The sequence below is a fragment of the Malaya genurostris genome, chromosome 1 (assembly GCF_030247185.1).
Source record: "Malaya genurostris strain Urasoe2022 chromosome 1, Malgen_1.1, whole genome shotgun sequence".
In the NCBI taxonomy this organism is placed as follows: domain Eukaryota; kingdom Metazoa; phylum Arthropoda; class Insecta; order Diptera; family Culicidae; genus Malaya; species Malaya genurostris.
In genome coordinates, this window is record NC_080570.1 from 30,659,069 (window position 1) to 30,680,405 (window position 21,337).

At 37.2% G+C, this 21,337-nt stretch overlaps 3 protein-coding genes across 10 annotated transcripts in view; 2 read left to right on the forward strand and 1 right to left on the reverse strand.

Moving 5' to 3' along the window:
• Positions 1-21,337, reverse strand: part of LOC131435824 (sodium/calcium exchanger 1) — a 367,945-nt gene that overhangs the window by 25,432 nt on the left and 321,176 nt on the right. For all 8 annotated transcript variants that reach the window (XM_058604051.1, XM_058604067.1, XM_058604058.1 and 5 more), the window contains one exon: positions 2,274-2,373. In XM_058604051.1, the coding sequence (XP_058460034.1) occupies positions 2,274-2,373 (100 nt within the window). The remainder of the gene's footprint in view (positions 1-2,273; positions 2,374-21,337) is intronic.
• Positions 9,167-10,851, forward strand: LOC131435920 (probable cytochrome P450 6a13). Its single transcript, XM_058604219.1, has 2 exons — positions 9,167-10,250; positions 10,309-10,851. Exons 1-2 carry the CDS (start codon positions 9,167-9,169, stop codon positions 10,728-10,730), a joined length of 1,506 nt encoding a protein of 501 aa, XP_058460202.1. The 3' UTR covers positions 10,731-10,851.
• LOC131435928 (probable cytochrome P450 6a18) lies at positions 15,950-17,956 on the forward strand. The gene is made up of 2 exons (XM_058604232.1): positions 15,950-17,133; positions 17,194-17,956. Exons 1-2 carry the CDS (start codon positions 16,050-16,052, stop codon positions 17,598-17,600), a joined length of 1,491 nt encoding a protein of 496 aa, XP_058460215.1. The 5' UTR covers positions 15,950-16,049; the 3' UTR covers positions 17,601-17,956.

The following is a 21,337-nucleotide window of genomic DNA, read 5'->3' on the forward strand; positions in this document are numbered from 1 at the left end:
GCTACGTCGCGGAACTACCCGACTAGTCTCCGCCAAAAGATCTAGTCTACACCGACGGAGGGTTCCCCGACGAGGGAAGTCCTCCCGACCCGACGCTTACGGTACACGTCTACGACCCGACCGAAAAGATGCCTAAGTCGATCCAATGATTCCGGTTTGAGCGTGACTTCCGGTTCACTGGCGCTCAGACGATCCTAACGGTACCACGCGACGATCTACTCATCCAGTCCCCGACAAAGGATCTAGAATACTCCGACGGAGAGTTCGCCGGTGAAGGAGATTCTCCCGACACCGAGTTCTCTCTTACACCACACGGGACACCCGAAGGAGTGCCGGGGTCGTTTCGGCGATTCCGGTTGGAGCATGGCATCCGGTTCGCTGGCGCCTCGACGACTCGAATCGGTGTTGTGGCGACTACTCGACTAGTCCCCGCCGAAGGATTTAGCCTACACCAACGGAGAGTTCTCCGACGAAGGAGGCTCTCCCGAAACCGACGCTTTCGATACTCGTCAACGCCCGACCGAGAGGATGCCTGGGTCGATCCAGTGATTCCGGTTGGAGGATAGCTCCCGGTTCACTGGCGCCCCGACGATCGTAACAGTTTTACGTACTACTCGTCTAGTCCACGACGAAAGATCTAGACTACTCCGACGAAGAGCTCCCCGACGAAGGAGGTTCTCCCGGACCGACGTTTATTCGCTAATCCCTCTTGAGCCTACTACGGTTGCACGCGACCAGCGGTTGAGCTAGTTTCACACTACTTATCTGTAGAATACTTGAACTTTTTATATGTAGAAAACAACCCATTTTCACATATTTTTGAGAAAAAAAGCAACGGCAAACCGTTCCACACTCTCATTGAACATAACTCAAAATTGAGTGACACACCACTCAAATTTATAAAAAGTGCACGTACTCTGAACTTGAATTACCACTTATCTACTCATTTTTTTAATTAAGAGACGAATCTGTAACTTAAAATAAGAATTTTTTTTAAAATTTGAGCTAGTTTAACTCAAAATTTGTGGTCCTTGCACACAAAATATTCTTCGTTAATGTTTATACACAAAGTTATTCTTCTTTTCTTCAAATGGGAAAAAAGTTATCCAAATCCTTTTGGTCGGCTTGGAGTCAAAATTGAACGATTTTGATATTCCTACGTTGGACTTCTCACTTAGCATAATAGAAACCACACAATTTCTATTGAAAATTGAAATTGATGATTCATGGTTTCAAAAAACGGGTCTAGAAACGGCAATGAAAAACGACGTATTCTAATAAACTTTGTTTTTTTTTTTTTACTCAAATGTTTGAAAACTCAACGCTTACTCGAATGTATGAATAAATGCGAAAGAACTCATGTCCTGAGTAAATTTTACTCAAATTCTGGCATATTGTTCCAGTTTATGAATTTGAGTACACGCAACTCGAACTATTAGCTATGTTCAAAAAGCGTGTATTACACACTAACAGTGATGCCAGGTCTGCAGATTGGTTTGTAAATCTGCAGAATTTTTATATAAGCATCATTCTTATATAATTTTTATATGAGCTGAAAACCATGTTTTGGTAGATATCCGTCAAAATCGTCGCGCTCTTCAGTGCATTTTCTGTCTGTCAGTTCGAAATGGATTCCGAATCAAATCCGAGTGGGCGTCGTGAATATGACTCAGTTTACTCTTTTTGTATCTAACGTATAAACATGATTTTGCTACAGGTTTAACAGAGTGAAAGTCGCACTTAACAAGTGCAAATAAAACCAGCATTTGACAGCTTTACGTTTGAGTAAAAGGCTCCGAACAGTGTTTAATATCGTAGAGATTTCCACAATTTGGCCCTTTTGAATGCCAGAAATGAATCCCGCATTTTGATAGTTTCTTTTAATATAAAATCTATAAAAATATACAAATCACTTCGTAATATTTAATTGTATGTCAGAATGTTTGTTCTATCTAAACCGTACTTAAGTTTAAGTGCATCGTTTCAAATTCTAGTAGTGAAGAAAGGGAAAGCTTGCACAATTCACACAATCGATCAACTAACTGATATTCGGAAGTGTGAAGGAAGCGTGCCAATTTTAATCGTATTCACGACATTCAGTTATGTCTCTGACATTACCCACCCGCCGTTTTTATTCAGTATTCCATGTGGAATTTAGCATGAAATCCGAAACAAAGCGGACTCCAGTGATACAACCGATTCCGAATGAATTTTACCGAACGAACTGAATTATAAATTCGTGTTCTTCACCGAGAACGAAAGAAAATACTCACCTGCACTGACGGTCACTGCTTCAACAAATTGTTCCTTCCATGACGAGGTTCCGATCAGAAGGGAAGCATTTGCTCGCTGAACTAGCTTATCTACGGTGTTCTGTAATGAAACGAAGAGTGAAAAGGATTTGTTTAGTTTAACTTTCTATAACACTACAGTAACTTGGTAAAATGCTAAAAAGATATTAGAATTTATTTTTTGATTGAAATGGATTAGCTACCTTTTGTCGTTCCCGAGTGATCTGCAAATTCGCTCCCACCCACTATTGGTTGATCATATGTACAATACGGAATTTATCAAAACAATTTTTACAGCGATTTTCCTCTTGTTTGCATATTGGAAAACAGTTATCCGGTCTGACTAGAGCAGGAAATCCTTCATTCATTTTATTGATGTATCATCGAACCGGTGTCCGATGTGCGCCCACCATAGGGATGAAACAGCAAAAACAAAAGTTTTATTCGCCGGAAAGTTTTGATATCGGTACCGAGAAACCCAATCAACATGTTTATCACGAGATAGCGTGATGGTGATGCTTTTGACCTTTTTCCATGTATTTTGAAACTTTTTGAAATTTCCTGTCAATTCCCTAGAGTTTAAGCGATAGCAAAAGGCAAACTTTACAAATTGGATGAAATACATAATTCTTTGCGTGTTGTCATTAAAACCACGGTTAAATCTGTCTCAAATTTTTCAAAGTCTCGTATGGAACAACGTCCAACACTGCACGTATCTTATGGGCGACAGTCATTTATAAATTTATTTCAACATCATTTGTCTATGTGAAAAATTAATTTTCGTGTTTGAAAAATCATTTTCTTTCTCTGTTACTTTTGCAACACCCAAGATTCTGTTCCAAGCAATAAATAATTTTCAGTTCTGATTCCAGTATGTTTTTCAAAATTTTCAAATGATTCCACTTGAAGAACCGTACAAATGCGCAAACTTAACCAATTAAACGATGTTGTTATGAAGACACTGCTTTTCAACGACTTTTGATTTATTCCTCTAGCGTTCAAAAAAACCTCAATCGAACTGAAGCAAATTCCAGATCTCGATATTGGTCAACATATCTTTTTATAAAATCAAACATGATAAAACGACACCAGCAGCTGGAGAAAACTGCTCAAAAACCTGACTGGAAAAGCTGCTCGAAAAACCTAATCGAAAAACTTCTCAATAACTAGCTACTTTAAGGAACTGTTAAAAAACTGCTCGAAAAACCACTAAAAATACCGAAAAAAAATGCTTCAAAAACTGCTCGAAATGTGCTCGAAAAAATACTCGGAAAAATTGCTTGAAAATTCCAAAAACTGTTCGAAAAACTGCTTGAAAAAACAGTTTGAAAAACTTATACGAAAGACTACTTGAAAAAATTTATCGAAAATGTGATTGGAAAACTGCTAAAAAAAACCCTGTTGAAAAAACTACTTGAAAAGACAGCTCGAAACACTTTTCAACTAAATTGATCGTGGAGTTTCTCGAAGTAACTGTTCGGTAACAGTTTAAAAAACTACTCAAAAGCTGCTTGAAAACCCTGCTTATAAATCTGTCCTAAGGAATTGTTTGAAAACTGATCGAAAAACTACCTAAAAACTACTCAAAAAATTCTTAACAAAATTACTCGAAAGAACCGCTAAAAAAACAGTTTGAAAAACTACTCGAAAACTGTTTCAAAAAACTTATCTAAAAAACTGCTCGAAAAGTTACTTGAAAGCTGCTTGAGAGACTTCTCGACAAATACTCTCAAAACTACACAATCAAGTTTCTCTAAAGAACTATTCGAAAAGTCAATTAAAACACCGAAAATGATCGAAAAACTGCTCTAAAAACTGCTCGACATCTGCTCTATAAGCTACTATAAAACAGTGCTTGAAAAATTACTCGAAAAAGTCGCTCGAAAACAGCTTGAAAAACTAGTTAAATTAAACCACTTGGAAAAACTTATCCGAAAATTGCTTGGAAAAACAGTTCGAAAAGCTGCTCGAAAAAATACTCAACAAAATTGCTTGTGAAGTTGCTTCAAAGAGCTTCTCGAAAACATAAACTAATTTTTAAAAACAACTTAAAATGCTGCTCTATGGAACTGTTTGAAAGCTGCTCGAAAACTGTGAAAAACTACTTAAAAACTGCTAGAATAAATTCTCAACAAAAATTGCCTGAAAAGTCACTTGAAAGAACAGCTATAAAAACAAATTGTCAACAAAATTACTCGAAAAAACTGTATAAAAACTACTCTAAAGCTGCTTAAAAACCTGCTTCAAAAACTGATCGAAGAAGCTGTTCGAACAATGTTCAAAAAATTACTCAATCAAGTTACTCTTAAGAACTGTTCTTAGAAACTGCAAAAAAACGAAAAAAATGCTAAAAAAACTGTTTGAAACCTGCTATTAGCTGCTCGAAAACACTGCTTGGAAAATTACTCGAGAATGTCGCTCGAAAACAAAACGGAACTAGACTGCTAAAAAAAACTCGAAAAAACTGCTTGAAAAAAACATCCTAAAAGCTGCTCGACAACTGCACAAACTACCACTTTTCTCGAAAGAACTGCTACAAAACAGTTTTAAAAACTACTCGAAAGCTGCATGGAAATCTTCAAAACACTTCTCGAAAAAACTATTCGGAACACTACTTTAGAAACTGCTCGAAACTACCCGAAAAACTACTTTGAAAAACTGCTCGATAAACTTATCAACAGTTGATCAAAAAGTTGCTCAAAAAAGACGCTCTAAATAACTTCGAAAAAACTACTTAATTAGCTGATCTAAGGAAAGCTGCTCGAAAAACTACATAAAAACTGATAGAAAATATTCTCAACAAAACAGTTCCGGAAGTTGCTCGAAAGAACTGCTGTAAAAACATTCTCAAAAATTACTCGAAAGCTGCTTGAAAAGCTGCTCGAATTTTTTTTATGAAAGCTTGAACAACTGCTCAAAAAACTACTCAATCAAGTTTCTCTAGAACTGTTCTAAGAACCACTCGAAAAGTCAGTTAAAAACAAAACAAAAATAATCGAAAAACTAGTCTAAAATCTGATCGAAATCTGCGCTATAAGCTGCTCTAAAGCACTGCTTGAAAAATTGATCGACAAATTGCTCGAAGAACTGCTCGAAAAAATTCTGAGTAAAATTGCTTGTAAAGTTTTTCGAAAGAGCCGCTCGAATTAGTTTCAAAAAAGCTGCTCGAAAGAACTACTCAGAAAGCTGCTCTAATGGCGTTTTTCATTGAAAACCACTGATGGTGTTGATTGCTCTGGTTTTACACTTTCGAGCAGAAATGGCAATGAAACACCGTCAGAATATTGCATTTCTGCTCGAAAGTGAAAGTGCAAAATCAGAGCAATCCACGCCACCAGTGTTTTTTTTTAAAATGAAAACGGCATAAGCAACTGCTTCGAAGCTGCTCTAAGAAACTACTTCAAAGCTCCTCGAAAAACTTATCTAAAGCAGCTCGAAAAAACTGCTTGACAAAACTAGAAAGAAGCTCGGAAAATTCTCATCAAAATTGCTCAAATGTCGCTTCAAAGAAGTGTTAAAAAACAGTTTGAAAGCTCGAAAGCTGTCTTAGAATAACTGCTCGAAAAAACTGCTTAAGAGGTACTTTAAGAAACTGCTCGAAAAAATTACTTAAAAAACTGCTAGAAAAATAGTTCGAATAAACTGCTAAAAAACAGTTCGAAAAGTTGTTCGAACTGCTAGAAAAACAGTTTAAACAACTACTCGAAAGCTGCTTGAAAACCTGCTTCAAAATACTGGTAGGAATGTTACTCAAAAAAACACCTCCAAGAACTGAGCGGAAAACTACTTGATAAAACTACTTGAAAAAATACTCAAAAAAGCAAAACAGTGTACGGAACTGCTAAAAAGACAGCTAAATAAATAATCTGAATAACTGCTCGAAAAAACTACTCAGAAAGCTGCTCTAAAAAACTGCTTGAAAGCTGCTCTAAGAAACTACTTCAAAGCTGCTCGAAAAACAGATCTAAAGCGACTCGCAAAAATTGCTTGACAAAACTAGAAAGGTCGGAAAATTCTCATCAAAATTGCTCAAATATCGCTTTAAAGTAATGTTAGAGAAAACAGTTCAAAAACTCTAAAGCTGCTTGAAAACTGGATCGCAAAAACTACTTAAGAGATGCTCTAAGAAACTACTCGAAAAAATTGTTCAAAAAACTTCTAAAAAAAATAGCTTGAATAAATTGCTCGATAAAGTGCTCAAAAATAGCTCGAAAAGTTGTTCAAAAGAATTGTTAGAGAAGTAGTTTTACAAACTACTCGAAAGCTGCTTGAAAAACTGATATAAAACTATTCGAGAAATAGCTAGAAAACTGCACAAAGTACTTTCAAAAACAGAAGCTGCTCTGAAAAACTCGAAAAACTACTCAAAAATTACCCGAAAAACTACATGAAAATATTGCTCGAATAAATCTCAACAAAATTGGCTCTAAAAACTGAGCGGGAAACTATTTGAACAAAAAAAAACTACTTCAAAGCAAAGCAATGTACAGAACTGCTCAAAAGACTGTTCGAAAAAACAGCTAAATAAATTATCTAAATAACTGTTCGAAAGAATTGTTAAAGAAATAGTTTTGAAAACTACTTGAAAGCTCTTTGAAAAACTGTTGTAAAATACTATTCAAAAAACAGCTAGAAATCTGCTCGAAAACTGTACAAAACCTGCTCGAAAAAATCTCAACAAAATTTACTCGAAAGAACTGTTAGAACAACAGTTTAAAAAACTACTCGAAAACTGTTTGAAAATCTACTTCAAAATCCTGCTGGGAAAAACTATTTGAAAAGCTGCTCTAAGAAACTCGAAAAACTGTTCGAAAACTACCGGAAAGACTACTTGAACATATTACTCGAACAAATTTCAACGAAATTGGTCAAAAAGTTACTCAAGAAACGGCTCTAAAAACTGAGCGGAAAACTACTTCAAAAAAACTTCTTGAGCAAACTACTCAAAAAAGCAAAACAGTGTACAGAGCTGCTCAAAAGATTGCTCAAAAAAACAGCTTAATAAATCGCTCCAAAAACTGTTCGAAATCTGCTTGACAAAAAACACTAGTAAAAAGCTGCTCTAAATAACTGTTCGAAAAAAACTACTCAAGAAGCTGGTCTAAGGAACTGCTTGAAAACTGATCGAAAAACTACATCAAAACTCAGTGTTTGCAATGACTGAGTGGAAACATATATGAATGAAAAACTCACAGAAAAGATGAATTTTTGGAATAAGATACGCTGTGAGACAGGATTCGAACCTGCGTTCTTATGCATTCCGTGCATACGCGCTATCATTTTGCCACCCTGAACCTTGTGATAGACACAGCTCTAAAACACGGTTAGGCATGATAGAGCATACATCGAACATAGTTTACATCCTGACCGTCTTCCGACCGATACCATACATCCAAACATCTTTTCTGTTCATCAAACACTAGTCTTCTCGATACATAAAAACTGTTCGAAAATATTCTCAAAAAAATTGCTTCGAAAGTTGCTCGAAAGGACTGCTATATAAACAGTCTAAAAATTACTTGAAGGCGGCTTGGAAGCTGCTTTAAAAACAGCTCGAGAAAATTGTTCGAAAAGTTGTTTAAAAAAATATTCGAAAAAGGATAAAACACTGCTCGAAAAACTACTTATTCATGCTAAAGAACTGAACCGCTAAAAACCAGCTGAAAACCAGAAACAATATCTCCAAACTGCTCTAAAAAGTCATCGAAATCGGTTCAAAAAAAAGAATCAGTTTCCAACTTCCTCGAAAACTGCTAGACATACAGCTCAAAAACCTACTAGAAAAACTGCTCAAAATAACTAATTGGAAAACTGTTCGAATTGGAAGGATAAACTCGAAAGCTTCTTGAAAAATTACTCGAAAAATCAACTTAAAAAGTTGGTCTAAAGAAGTGCTACTCGAAAACTGATCGGAAAATTGCTTGAAAAAACTTCTTGAAAAACTGCTCGAATTTAAAAAAAATTACTCGAATGCTGTGTTTAGTTAGGACCGGGTACCTTCAAATAGTGTCTGGGTGTCTTGTGTAAACTTACTCGAAAAAGGCTAAAACACTGCTCGAAAAACTACTTATTCATGTTGAAGAACCGATCGATAAAAGCGCTTGAAAACCAGCTAAAAACCAGAAAAAATATCTTCCAACTTCTCTAAAAAGTATTCGAAATCGGCTCTACTCAAAAAATTTCCTTGAAAACTGCTAGACAAACAGCTAGAAAATCTACTAGAAAAACTGCTCAAAATAACTATTTCGAAAACGGTTTGAAAAAAAAAACTACTCTAGTTTTAAAAAAATTTACTCGAAAGCTTCTTAAAACACTGCTTTAAAAAAACTGCTCGAAAAATCGACTTAAAAAGCTTCTCTAAAGAAGTGCTACTTGAAAAAAACTGCTCGAGAAATTGCTTGAAAACTGCTCGAATTTTTAAAAAATTACTCGAAAGCTGTGATTAGTTATGACCGTGTGCCTTCAAATGAGATTAACATAGTGATAAAGGATACTGACAATCCTGACTATATTGTGTAGAGCTCCTACACTTATCTGATTGTCACTTTAATGTTCCATTCGTGTTAGCAGAGAAGTATAAAGGTATGATTTGACAGGCAGAGGACAGTCTAGTCTAGTAAAATTGTAGTAATAATTGCGATGCAATACGTCATTCACAGAGTTTCAGAAACAAGTTCGAACTGTGCCATATGAAAATAGTACAAAACGAACACAATTTAAATATGCAAACATGTTTCTGTGGATCATGCCATTTAATTTCAGTCTGCGCTAGTTCAACAATGATACTCAAAAACTGCACCCTCACGTGCAATGCGAATTCGAATGGAGGTATAAATATGATCCGCTAGTAGTTCTAGTAGTCAATGTTCGACAGAATGGATCTTATCTATTCGATCCCAACGATATTCTTGATCCTATCCCTGGCTGTCTACTATTTCCTACGCCGTCAACAGGAACTATGGCTCCGGTTAGGCCTTCCAGTGGCTGTCCGACCGCATCTGCTGTTCGGAAATTTGCGTGGAATTGGCCAAACGGAACACAGCTGCTATCTCATGCAACGGTTGTACTGGGAGTTCAAACGACAAGGTCTGAAACTGGGAGGTTTCATGAGTTTCATTCAACCGGCGATTTTGATCGTTGATCCGGAGTTGGTGAAGTGCATCTTGGTGAAGGATTTCAACAACTTCCACGATCGGGGGATTTTCTCGGATACGGTCGGTGATCCACTGAGTGGTGGACTGTTCAACTTGGAAGGTTTCCAGTGGAAAACGATGAGACAGAAGCTTACACCGGCCTTCTCATCGGGCAAGATGAAGTATATGTTCGGTGGAGTGATAAATGTGGCACAGGATCTGAAGAAATTTATGGCGGAAAATTACCACAGGGATGATTTGGAGATAAAGGATGTACTGCAGCGGTTCACGATGGATGTGATAGGCCGTGTGGCTTTCGGAATTGAATTTAGTGCGACAAAAAAATCCGATTCCGAGTTCAAGAGAATGGCCACCAAAGCTCTCGATTTTGATGTCACTCAGTTATTGATACTATTCCTTGGAGGACGCTACAAAACATTGCTGAAGAACCTAGGTGTTAAACTGTTACCCAAGGATGTGACGAAATTCTTTATGGAACTTGCCCGTAATACCGTGGCTTTGAGGGAAAATAGTGGATTAAAGAGAAACGATTTTATGGATCTGTTGTTGGAGATTAGAGACCAAGGAAAAGTCACGCGTGAAGAAATGACGATTCGTGAAATTGCCGCGCAATGTTTTGTATTCCTCACGGCTGGAATCGAGACATCATCGGCGACGATGAATTTTTGTATGTACGAGTTGGTCAAAAATCTCGACATACAAGAAAAGTTGAGATTGGAATTTGAGGACTCGATTGCTAGGAGCAACGGTGAATTAACTTATGAAGCTTTAATGTCAATGGAACTGCTGGATCGAGTCGTTAGCGGTAATCGTTATCAGATTAGCACATTCAACGCACTATTTAACTAGCTGTCTAATTTCAGAAACTCTGCGAAAATATCCTCCATTGGATAATTTGATTCGTGTCTCCAGCACGGCTTATACCATTCCGGACACGAAGTTAACAGTACCGGCAGGTACGGCTTTCCAGATACCAGTCTATGCAATGCACCATGATCCGGAGTATTTTCCGGACCCGGATCGTTTCGATCCGGAACGATTCAGGTCAGAAATTGTCCGGACGCGTCCCTCATACTGCTATCTACCGTTCGGAGCTGGTCCTCGTAACTGCATTGGATTACGCTTCGGGCTGATGCAAACCAAAATAGGCTTGGTGACGCTGCTGCGGGACTTTCGATTCTCAGAAAACGCTAGGACTCACTCCAAGTTGGCGTTTGACCCGACAAAGTTTCTGCTGGCACCTCAATCGGGAATGTATTTTAAGATCGAACCCGTACGAACGTGACGCGGAACTGATACACGCTCATTTGATGAGTATATCAATTATACAATTATTATAATTGCATATTTTAAGTAGTGTTAATTATAGCTACATGAGAAAGACATCTCATTTGTGTATTTCTATCGGTGTCGTATACATTCCTGTCGAATCCATTCCACTAGTCAAATCCATTCCGAAAATGAACATGTTGAACAAGGTTTACAAAGAATATCGATTATTCGGAAGTCGCGATCTTGGATTTTGAATGGAATTCAAACATTGTTTTCCCGCACTTATTTGTCAAATCAGTTTAAGTACGAAGTATGAATATTGTTAAAGCAAATATTTTCATTTCCAAAATTTTCTTTCCATGAAATATGTTGTTTGGGATCTGGTTCGCAAAAATAAATTACGTGAATCGAACATTTCGTTAAAACTATAAGGAACATCCTATGGGGTTGTTCGAACTGTTGAACTGTGGTTTTTGATATTTTGGTAGCAGGTCTCCGGACTCTACATATTTCGGAAATAATGAAATCAATTTTCGGAAAAAATCCTGTTCGAAAAATTGATTTAAAATTGCTCCAAATCTGCTCTAAAAGCTGCTCGATAAAATACTTCAATCTGCTTCAAAAAAACGATCGGAAAAACAGCTACACAAGTTCGGAAGCTGCTTAAAAAACTGCTCGAATAATTATTCAATCAAGTTGCTCTATGGAACTGTTCGAAACAACCGCACGAAAAATCAGTCAAAAACCGACAAAATGACCGAACAACTGCCCTAAAAATTGTTCGAAAGCTGCTGTATAAGCTGCACGAAAACACTGTATGAAAAATTACTCGAAAAAAGTTTAAAACCCCAGCTCGAAAAACCTGTTCGAGAAGCTACTTTGAAAAACTGAGCGGAAAACCGCTTGAAAAAACTGTTAGAAAAACTGAAACGTAAGAACAACTCTAAAAAATTCTCAACAAAATTGCTCAAAAGAACTACTGGAGAAGCTGCTCTAAGAAAATGCTTCAAAGCTGCTCGAAAAACTAATTAAAAAACGGCTCGAGAAAACTGCTTGACAAAACTACACTAAAACAACTCGGAAATTTCTCAACTAAATTGCTCAAATGTTGCTTAGAAGAAATGTTAGAGCAATAGTTAAAAAAACTGGAAACTTTCTTGAAGAAAACTGCTAGAAAAAACTACTCAAAAAGCTGCTTCAAAGAACTGCTCGAAAATATTACTAAAAAATTGCTCGAATTACAGTTTTAGAAACTATTCAAAAGTGGCTTGAAAAACTGCTAAAAATTACTGGAAAAATATGCTCCATAAATAGCTTAAAAGCAACTTAACAACTGCACAAATTATTAAAAAAAAACAGCTCGAAAAACAGTTAAAAAGTTACTCAAAAGCTGCCTGAAAATATGTTTCAAAATACTGCTAAAAAATACTCAAAAACTTTTTCGAAAACTGCTCGGAAAACTACTTGAAAAAACTGCTCGAAGAATTCTCAACTAAATTGGTCGAAAAATTGCTCAAAAAACTGCTCGAAAACCGAATCGGAAAACTACTTGAAAATATGAGTGAAAAAACTGCTCGAAAAACAAAGCTAAATAAATCGAAAAACAAAGCTAAATAAAAGCTAACTGCTCGAAAAACAAAGCTAAATAAATAAATTGGTCGAATGCTGCATGGAATAATTTGCTTAAAACATTCCTAATATGCTGCTATAAATAACAGTTTAAAAAAGCCCCTCGAAAAACCTACCCTCTACTGCTTGAAAGCTGGACACACTACATAAAAACTGCTCGAAAATATTCTCAACAAAATTGCTCTGAAAGTTGCTCGAAAAAAACTGTTAGACAAACAGGAAACTACTTGAAATTGCTTAGAAAACTGTTCGAAAAAAGTGCATGAAAAATTATTTGAAGGTTGCTAGAAAAATTGATCGAAAATATTCTCAACAAAAGTTGCTTGAAAAAAAAACTGTTAGATAAACAGGAAACTACTTGAGATTGCTAAGAAAACTGCTCGAAAAAGGTGCATGAAACATGATTTGAAGGCTGCTTGAAAAATTGCTCGAAAATGATTCAAAGACTGCTAGGAAAATTACTGAATCAAGCTAAAGAAATGTTCAAAAAAACCGCTCGAAACACCAGCAATATATTAACAATGTTAAAAAAGCTGCTATAAATAACAGTTTGGAAAAGCTCCTCGAAAAACCTCTCTTCTATTGCTTGAAAGCTACTATAAAAACTGCTCGAAAATATTCTCAACAAAATTGTTCCGAAAGTTGCTCGAAAAAAACTGTTAAACAAACAGTTAGGAAACTAATTGAGATTGCTTAGAAAACTGCTCGAAAAAGGTGCATGAAAAATGATTTGAAGGCTGCTTGAAAAATTGCTCGAAAATGGTTCAAAGACAGATAGAAAAATTACTGAATCAAGCTAAAGAGCTGTTCGAAAAAACCGCTCGAAACACCAACTATAAACTAACAATGTTAAAAAAGCTGCTATAAATAACAGTTTGGAAAAGCTCCTCAAAAAACCTACGTTCCTCTCATTGAAAGCTGCTCGAAAAACTACATAAAAACTGCTCGAAAATATTTTCAACGAAATTGCTTCGAAAGTTGCTTGAAAAAACTGATAGGAAACTACTCGAAATCTGCTTAAGATTGCTTAGAAAACTGCTCGAAAAAAGTTCATGAAAAATTGTTTGAAGGGTGCTTGAAAAATTGCTCAATAATGGTTCAAAAACTTCTAGAAAAATTACTGAATCAAGCTAAAGAGCTGTTCGAAAAAATCGCTCGAAACACCAGTTATAAAATATCCCCAAACTTCTGCAAAAACTGTTCGAAATCTGCTCTATAATCTACTCGAAAAATGACTCAAAAAATTTACTCGAATACTACTTGACAAACAGCTTGAAAAGTTACCTGAAAAACTGCTCCAAATAATTTACCGGGAAACTGCTTGACAAAACTTTTCAAAAAACTGCTCGAGTTTCAAAAAACTTCAACTCGAAATCCAATAAGTGCTTTAAAAAAACTGCTTGAAAAATAAACTTAAACAGCTGCGCTGAAGAAAACTATTCAAAAATGCTATTTGAACAAATTGCTGGAAAAACTGCTAGAAAAAACTGTTCGAAGCTGCTTTGAAAAACTGATCGGAAAAATGCGTCATAAAACAGTTCGGAGAAATTACTCGAAAGCTTCTTTAAAAACTTTTTTATAAAAGCTACCCGAAAAAATAAACCAAATAGCTATTCTAAGAAATCGTTTGAAAGCTGCTCGAAAACTGCCAAAAAACTATTAAAAAACTGTTCGAAAAAAATCTCATTAAAATTTCCTGAAAAGTCGCTTGAAGGAACAGCTAGAAAAACAATTTGAAAAACATTAAAGATGCTTGAAAGGCTGTTCGAAAAGCTGCTTGAGAAACTGCTAGAAAATCTGCTTGAAAAACTGCTCAAAAACTGATTGATCAAATTGCTCGAAAAATTGTTTGCAAACCCGTTTGAAAATGTTGTTCAAAAAACTACTCGAAAGAACTACCTAAAAATCTGCATGAAAAAAACTGATCTAAAACAATTATTGAAAAAACTGCTCGAAAAAACTGTTTGCAAACCTGCTTAAAAAAGCTGTTTGAGAAACTACTTAAAAAACTGCTAGAAGAAACTAATCGAAAACAGTTCGAAAAATTGCTTGAAAAAGTTACTTGAGATAATTGTTAGAAAAAATACCCGAAAAACTGCTCAAAAGACTTGCTTGAAAAAACGACTGCTAGAAAAAATTGCTTGGAAATAATTGTTCAAAAACTGTTTGAAAAACAGATCGAAAACTGCTTGAAAAAGCCGTACCAAAGAAACTGCAAACCTGCTGTTTGAAAAACTACTCAAATAAATTGCTGGAAAGAGCTTATCGAAAATTGTTCGAAAATCTCCTTGAAAAAACTGCTCGAAAAAACTGTTTGAAAAACTATCCGAAAAACTGCTCGAAAGACCTGCTTGAAGAAACGACTGCTCGAAAAAATTAATTGAATTTTTTTTCTAAAACTGTTCGAAAAACAGCTCAAAAATTACTTGAAAAAGCCGTTCCAAAGAACTCCACGAACTTGTCCAAATGCGCTGTTTTCTGATACTGTTCGAAAAAACTGTTTGCAAACCTGCTTAAAAAAGCTGCTTGAAAAACTACTCGAAAAAATTGTTGGAAAAATCTTATTGAACACTGTTCGAAAATCTTAAAAAATCTGCTCGAAAAAATGCTCGAAAGACCTGCCTAAAAAAACTGTTTGACAAAATGCTTAAAAAAACTAATTAAAAACTGTTTGAAAAACAGTTCGAAAACTGCTTGAAAAAGCCGTTCTTAAGAACTGCTCGAAAACTTGCCCGAATGCGGTGCTTGCAGAAACTGCTTGAAAAAACTGTTTACAAACCTGGGGAAAAAGTTGAATGAACAAATTGCTCGATATTCGCAAGCCCGCTTGGAAATGTTGTTAGAAAAACTGCTTAAAAAATGATCAAAAAACTGTTTGAAAAACAGCCCGAAAATCTGCTTGAAAAAGCTGTTCTAAAGAACTGCTTGAAAACTTGTCTGAAAGTGTTGCTTGTTTGAAAAACTACTCGAGCAAGCTACTCGAAAGAACTGCTTCAAAAAAAGAAATCTGTTCGAAAACTTCATGATAAAACTGATCAAAAATTGTTTGCAAAACAGGTCGATAATCTACGTAAAAAAGCTGTTGTAAATAATTGCCCGGAAACTTACTCGAAAGCGCTACTTGCTGAAACTGCTTGAACAAACTGATTTCAAAACTGTTTGATAAACTACTCAAAAAACTGCTACCTGCTTCAAAAAAATTGCTCGAAAAAAACGATTAATAAAAAATTGTTCGTAAACTGCTTGAAAAACTAATCAATTTGACAATTCGTTCAATTAGGACGGCGTAGATTCCCAAACGATTTCTTCAGGTCAGATCGCAAGATAGTGGCTGTAGTCATCATTCTATGTGATCATAGAATAGTCAACGAAAACGAAAGTAAACAAAGATTTGCCCTCTTCTAATGATTGCCTTCAATCACATTTACTGCAAAATCATATCTTATGACTGTACGCCTACGCGTATTACATACAAAGAGCAAGAGCTCTCGACAACGAGAGCGTCTACGAGAAATGATTTTCAAGAACGAAAAATTTTCGCTGTACTTCGAAGATCAAGGTTCGTTTTAAGGTAGTGACGTCAACGGTACTGGCTTGGTTCGACACGGCAGGGAGGTGAGCAAATAATCCACCAAATCAGGACGGACTGAACTTTTGGAAGCGTGCGGCTGCGCACTGATAACATTCAGTAGCGTGCGGAACAATGAACGGAAAGCTCAAACGTTGGAGGCTTCAGTGCTCAGTCAGCAACTGCAACATGACCGCAAGTGTTGTGTTGATTTTGGCCCTGTTGGGGTTTTGTATTTTGCAAATTCGGAAATTGTACTGGACCCGTCGGGGAATTCCTCACACGGCGGGTCCTCATCTGCTGTTGGGAAATGTCCGAGGCATCTGGAGTACGGAACATTCGTCCACGCTTCTGCAAAAGATCTACAGGGAGTTCAAAAGGCGTGAACTGTCCGTCGGGGGTTTTAACTTTTTTTGCATCCCATCGATCCTACTGGTTGACTCGGAACTGGCCCGGCGAATGTTATCTCAAACGGACGGATTACATTCGAACGCCAGAGATGATCTGATGAGTCATACGTTGTTTGAGCACGTTGAGAGAGGTTGGAGAAAAACACACGAAAAACTTACCGCATTATACGATGCAAACATGATGAAACGAATCTTTCCCGTTATGGCCGGTGTGGCGGAGGAAATGCGCGTAGAGACTAGTAAGAACATTGACAGAGAGGATTCCGACGTCGAGGATTTTGTTGGCCGATATACTACGCACGTGATTAGCACGTGCGTATTCGGAGTTCGTTGTCGCACGATACAGTTAGCGAGAACTGAGTTTCGTGAAATGTGCGATCGAACCACGGAGTTTTGTTGGTTCAACTTATTCCGACAATGGATTTTGGTGTCGTTTCCAAATTTTGCCAGAGTTTTGCAAATAAAAAGGATGGTTTCATCGGAGGAAAAATTTTTCATAGGGCTGACCACGGCAACGGTTCTTCATCGGGAGTGCTACGGGATTCGGAAGGACGATATACTACAGGGACTTATTCGACTTCACCGGGAACAGAAGATTACTAAGGAAGAGTTATCCGGTCACTGTTTCAGTTTTGTTAAATTTGGTTTAGAGCCGTGCAACTCTGTAATGAAGTTTTGTATCTATGAGCTGGCCAGAAATCCACTTATTCAGGATCGTCTGCGGTCGGAAATAAAACACTCGCTGAATGGGATGGAGCTAGACTACAAAGTGGCCACATCGATGACATATTTGAGCCAGGTGATTAACGGTAAGTTATTGGAGCCCTCCGATAATCTTGTTTTTTTTTTATTAATCCATCGGTTTTCAGAAACACTTAGGATGTATCCCCCGGTAGACTACCTCTGTCGGGTGTCTCAATCGAACTCACTCAACCGGATACCGAGTGGAGCATTGTGTGTGATTCCCGTTTACGCGTTACATCACGACCCGGACCATTTTCCCGTCCCGGAACAATTCGATCCGGAACGTTTTTCGCCGAACGGGACGCAAACTTCAACCCACCAGTTCTGCTATCTTCCGTTCGGGGCAGGCCCACGCAGCTGTATCGGTTATCAATTTGGTTTAATGCTGATAAAAATTGGCATTATAACGTTGGTGCGCAATTTTCGATTCGTACCGAACGGCTCTGCCAGTCAGATACGGTTTAAACCGAACTCACTGAGGCTAAGTCCGGCTGCTGGCAGTTGGAATGTGCGGTTGGAACGCCTTAAATGACACTATCCTACTGACTTGGGATGCAGCAGATTTGAAGAATATTTATTGTAAAGTATGAGATGGTTTTCCTGGAATAAGTTTTACGATGTTACCAATAACTAACTCGAGGGTTGTAACAAAACACGAAGAGGAATTTTAGAAATTCATCTCATTAAATCTGGAGTCGGTACATTCTCGTTACGAAGCTACTAATTACTATTATTAAAATACACGAATAAACGACTGAATACTCTATGTTGGTTTTTATTATTATTACTATTATTGCACTGTATCTATTATTATAAGAAATGGACAAACTTTTTTGGTCGAATGCCCATTTTAAATATATTAGTCGTTCTACTGCCCACCAAGTAGAATACTTTTTAAAAATTCCGCGACAATTAACATTTTTGCAGTTAACTCGAGATTTAAATAAAAAATAGATAGAAATGATACAAACAATAATTTGCTTCCCAATCCCAACGCGGTAGAAATGAATTGTTAATTCAAGACCTCACTTGTCATTGCTCTACAGGAGGAATAAAGTGAGATCGACTGGTAGAGGAATGAAGTTTTTGAGTGCGAAATTGGATCACAGGGGATCAACTTATATGTGAACTTAACCGACATTCAGATCAAATTCCATGTTCTTGGCTAGCCGGAAGCCTTCTGCGTTGTGTATCATAACATCCACAGTAGTTCAGTTGGCAGAGCGATTTTCCCGGATTGGAGAAGGTTGCGGACGGATTTATAACTGTCTCTGAAAGCTTATGACGCATGTTTTTGAATTTCATTGTTTTCATTTTATCATTCATTATTTCAGACCGCCTTTTCGTTGGGTAATGGAGAAAATATCTGAATCAGGTGTGTTTTCTTGTGGCTTATGTGGAATACACTATGATTTTTAAGAGCTCGTTCAAAAGCAACTTTTCGAGCCATTTCTCGTTCTGGTTTTACTTCTTGTGTGAGAGACAAAAACGAAAACATTTTAAATCAAACAGTTTATTTGAGGTCAAACCGTTTTTTTGTGACTCTCAAGCGACGACTTTCCACAGGGGAAATTATGACAAACAAATAAGTTTTGGTGACAAAAATGTGTTTATTACATTTGTGACTGTGTTTATTACATTTGTTAGTATGGATCAGGGTCATCTCGCCGAAAGGGTTACTTCGCCGAAAGCCAGTTCGCTGAAAGGGCAATTTCGCCGAATCCTGAAATCGTCTTAAAATCGTAATTAGAATTGATTTAAAATAAAGACAAATGAAAGATGATAGCGTTAACGCCCGTTTTGTTGACCTACAATTGTACCTACTTGAATAAAGATTGATTCTTGCACTCTTGGATAAAGATTGATTCATGAACCTCAGAACGGAGTTCCCAAGAAAACTTGTTGACTATTAGCGACTAAGCATCAAAGCAATTGCATAGGTGTATCTACAAGGCAAATGTATGTGGAATTTTCCGTTTATTGAGAGAACATGAAAAAAATATCTACTGCGGCAACGCCATATCGCTACCGCTCGTTCGGACCTAACTAAAGCAAAGAAACCTAGCTCTTAGTAGAGCGGGCAAACGTGGCGGTTACAGGTTTGTATGCAAAAGGCCGCCGCATCCGACGGCGAGTCGGCGTCCGAGTCATCTTGGCTTCGGTTATGTGGCTGCGCCACATCAGTTATACAGGAGACATACATTTTTCGGCGAAATGACCCTTTCGGCGAAACGACTTTCGGTGAAACGGCATTCGGCGAAATGACCCGCTCCCGTTAGCATTTGGTTCTATGATTGTTAGAAGAACTCCCAAGTCCTCTCACCCAGTAAAAACTAAGCGATATCTAGATCTAGATTTTGGTCCTGAACACTGGATTAGAATAATGAACTACCGAACAAGGTTTCTGGATCAGAATACCTGGCGTCTTGAAAGAGATTCTTAATCCGAATATGGATTTTGAACTTGAAGCAGAGTTCAGTACCTATGTTCGGAACATGGATCTGGATTCTAGACCTGGAGTTAGACAGAGTTTCCGAAACTAAACTTTAAACCTATTTTGAACTTGAACTGTGAGCCTGAATTGGATTCAGGACCTGAGTTCTCTAGGATTCCTCAATTCTAAACTTGAACCTAAATTATTGACAGAGCTTCTAAACCTAGACCAGGATTCTGAACCAGCACCCTGGAGTTGGATATCCGACAAGGTTTCTGGATCTGAATACTGAATCTGGACATGGCTTTTGAACCAGAATTCTGACAGAGATTCTGAACCTGATTTCTTGGTTTGAACTTTCGAAGAAGGTTTCGGGTCCAAATCTGGAGCAGCACTCTGGAGCTCGATTCAGGGTTCCAAACAAGATTTTTACTCAAAAAAATTGACAGAGATACAAGGATGCAGTTCTGGACTTGCATTGTGACCTTGGATCCTGATTCTGTTTTCTGAAACTGATACAGAATTCTTTATTTGGATTCTGAATCTGGACCTGGATTCTGTACATGGATTCTAAGCCAAGATCTGAATTTCAGACCAGTATTCCGTACTATAATTGGAGCTTTAACCTGGACCTGAATTGAGTAACTTGCCCTAACCTCTGAACATGCATACGTGATCTGAGTGCAGAATCTGAATTCTGAACCTAAAATCGGGACTTCGATTCTGGACCAGAATTCTTAGTCTGGATTTGATTTCTGGAACGGGATAATGGACCTCAAATCTGGATCTGTGGATTTGAATTCTAAAATTGAAAGAGATTTTTTACATGATCCTGATTTAGTATATATTTTTTTTTGTTTCGATTATAGAGGCTTTAACTTCAAGGTCATTCACCTCTTCGGGTCAGAAAAACTTTCTGACCCTATGTGCGGGGATAGGAATCGAACCCAGGCGGGTTGCGTGAAAGGCATCGACTTACCCATCACGCTACACCCGTCCCCCTGATTTATTATTGTTTGTAGTCCTGAATTCGATTTCGGAAGGTTGCTTTTGCATTCTAGAAATTGGGGCGACAGTTTAAGACAGTTTTCCAAATAAGTTTTTTACGTTACTTTTGGGGTCCTGAAAAGGACCGTTAGTGGCTTTGAAGTTCTGGAAATAACTATTTGGATACGGATGATCACGTTTGTATTTCAGGAAGTAGGGCGCCATGAGTTTAGCACTGTACAAAGTTAAACCAATTTCTCTTGATTTGCACTAAACTGATGATTTTTACCTCCGATTTGCAAAGAAGTAATCCTTATAGTTCTTTAGATAATATTCAGAGCCATTAGAACGACTGACTTTGAACAACGTTCCCCATCGTTGCCCACTTTTCGTTTTCTTTTTCTCCAATGCAAACACGACCAGCAACTGATGTATTGATTGATTTATTTATTTATTTTTATTTCGTCAAGCAAATGTAGACTACATATAAATTGTTTACAATGTTCACTTACATACTACGCATTATTTCTACGACAAAGCTGAGATTTGATTTGATTTTTTGACATAGTAAGGTCAAGATGTTCGCAGTATTGATTGTAATGGCGCATTATTCGATTGACTGGACTGTATTTTGCATAATTTGTTCTAGTGTTTCTTTCTAAAAATAATTTCCTGGTTCGTAATTGACGGCTAGGTGTATAAAAATTTAGTTGCGATAATAAAGAAGGTGATTGAATGCGTTGAGAAATAATGTCGCTGATAAAATAAAGCATTGCAAGGTCGCGGCGTTCTTTAAGTGTTTGTATATTGATGAGCATGCAGCGTGCTTCATATGATGGTAGAGGAAA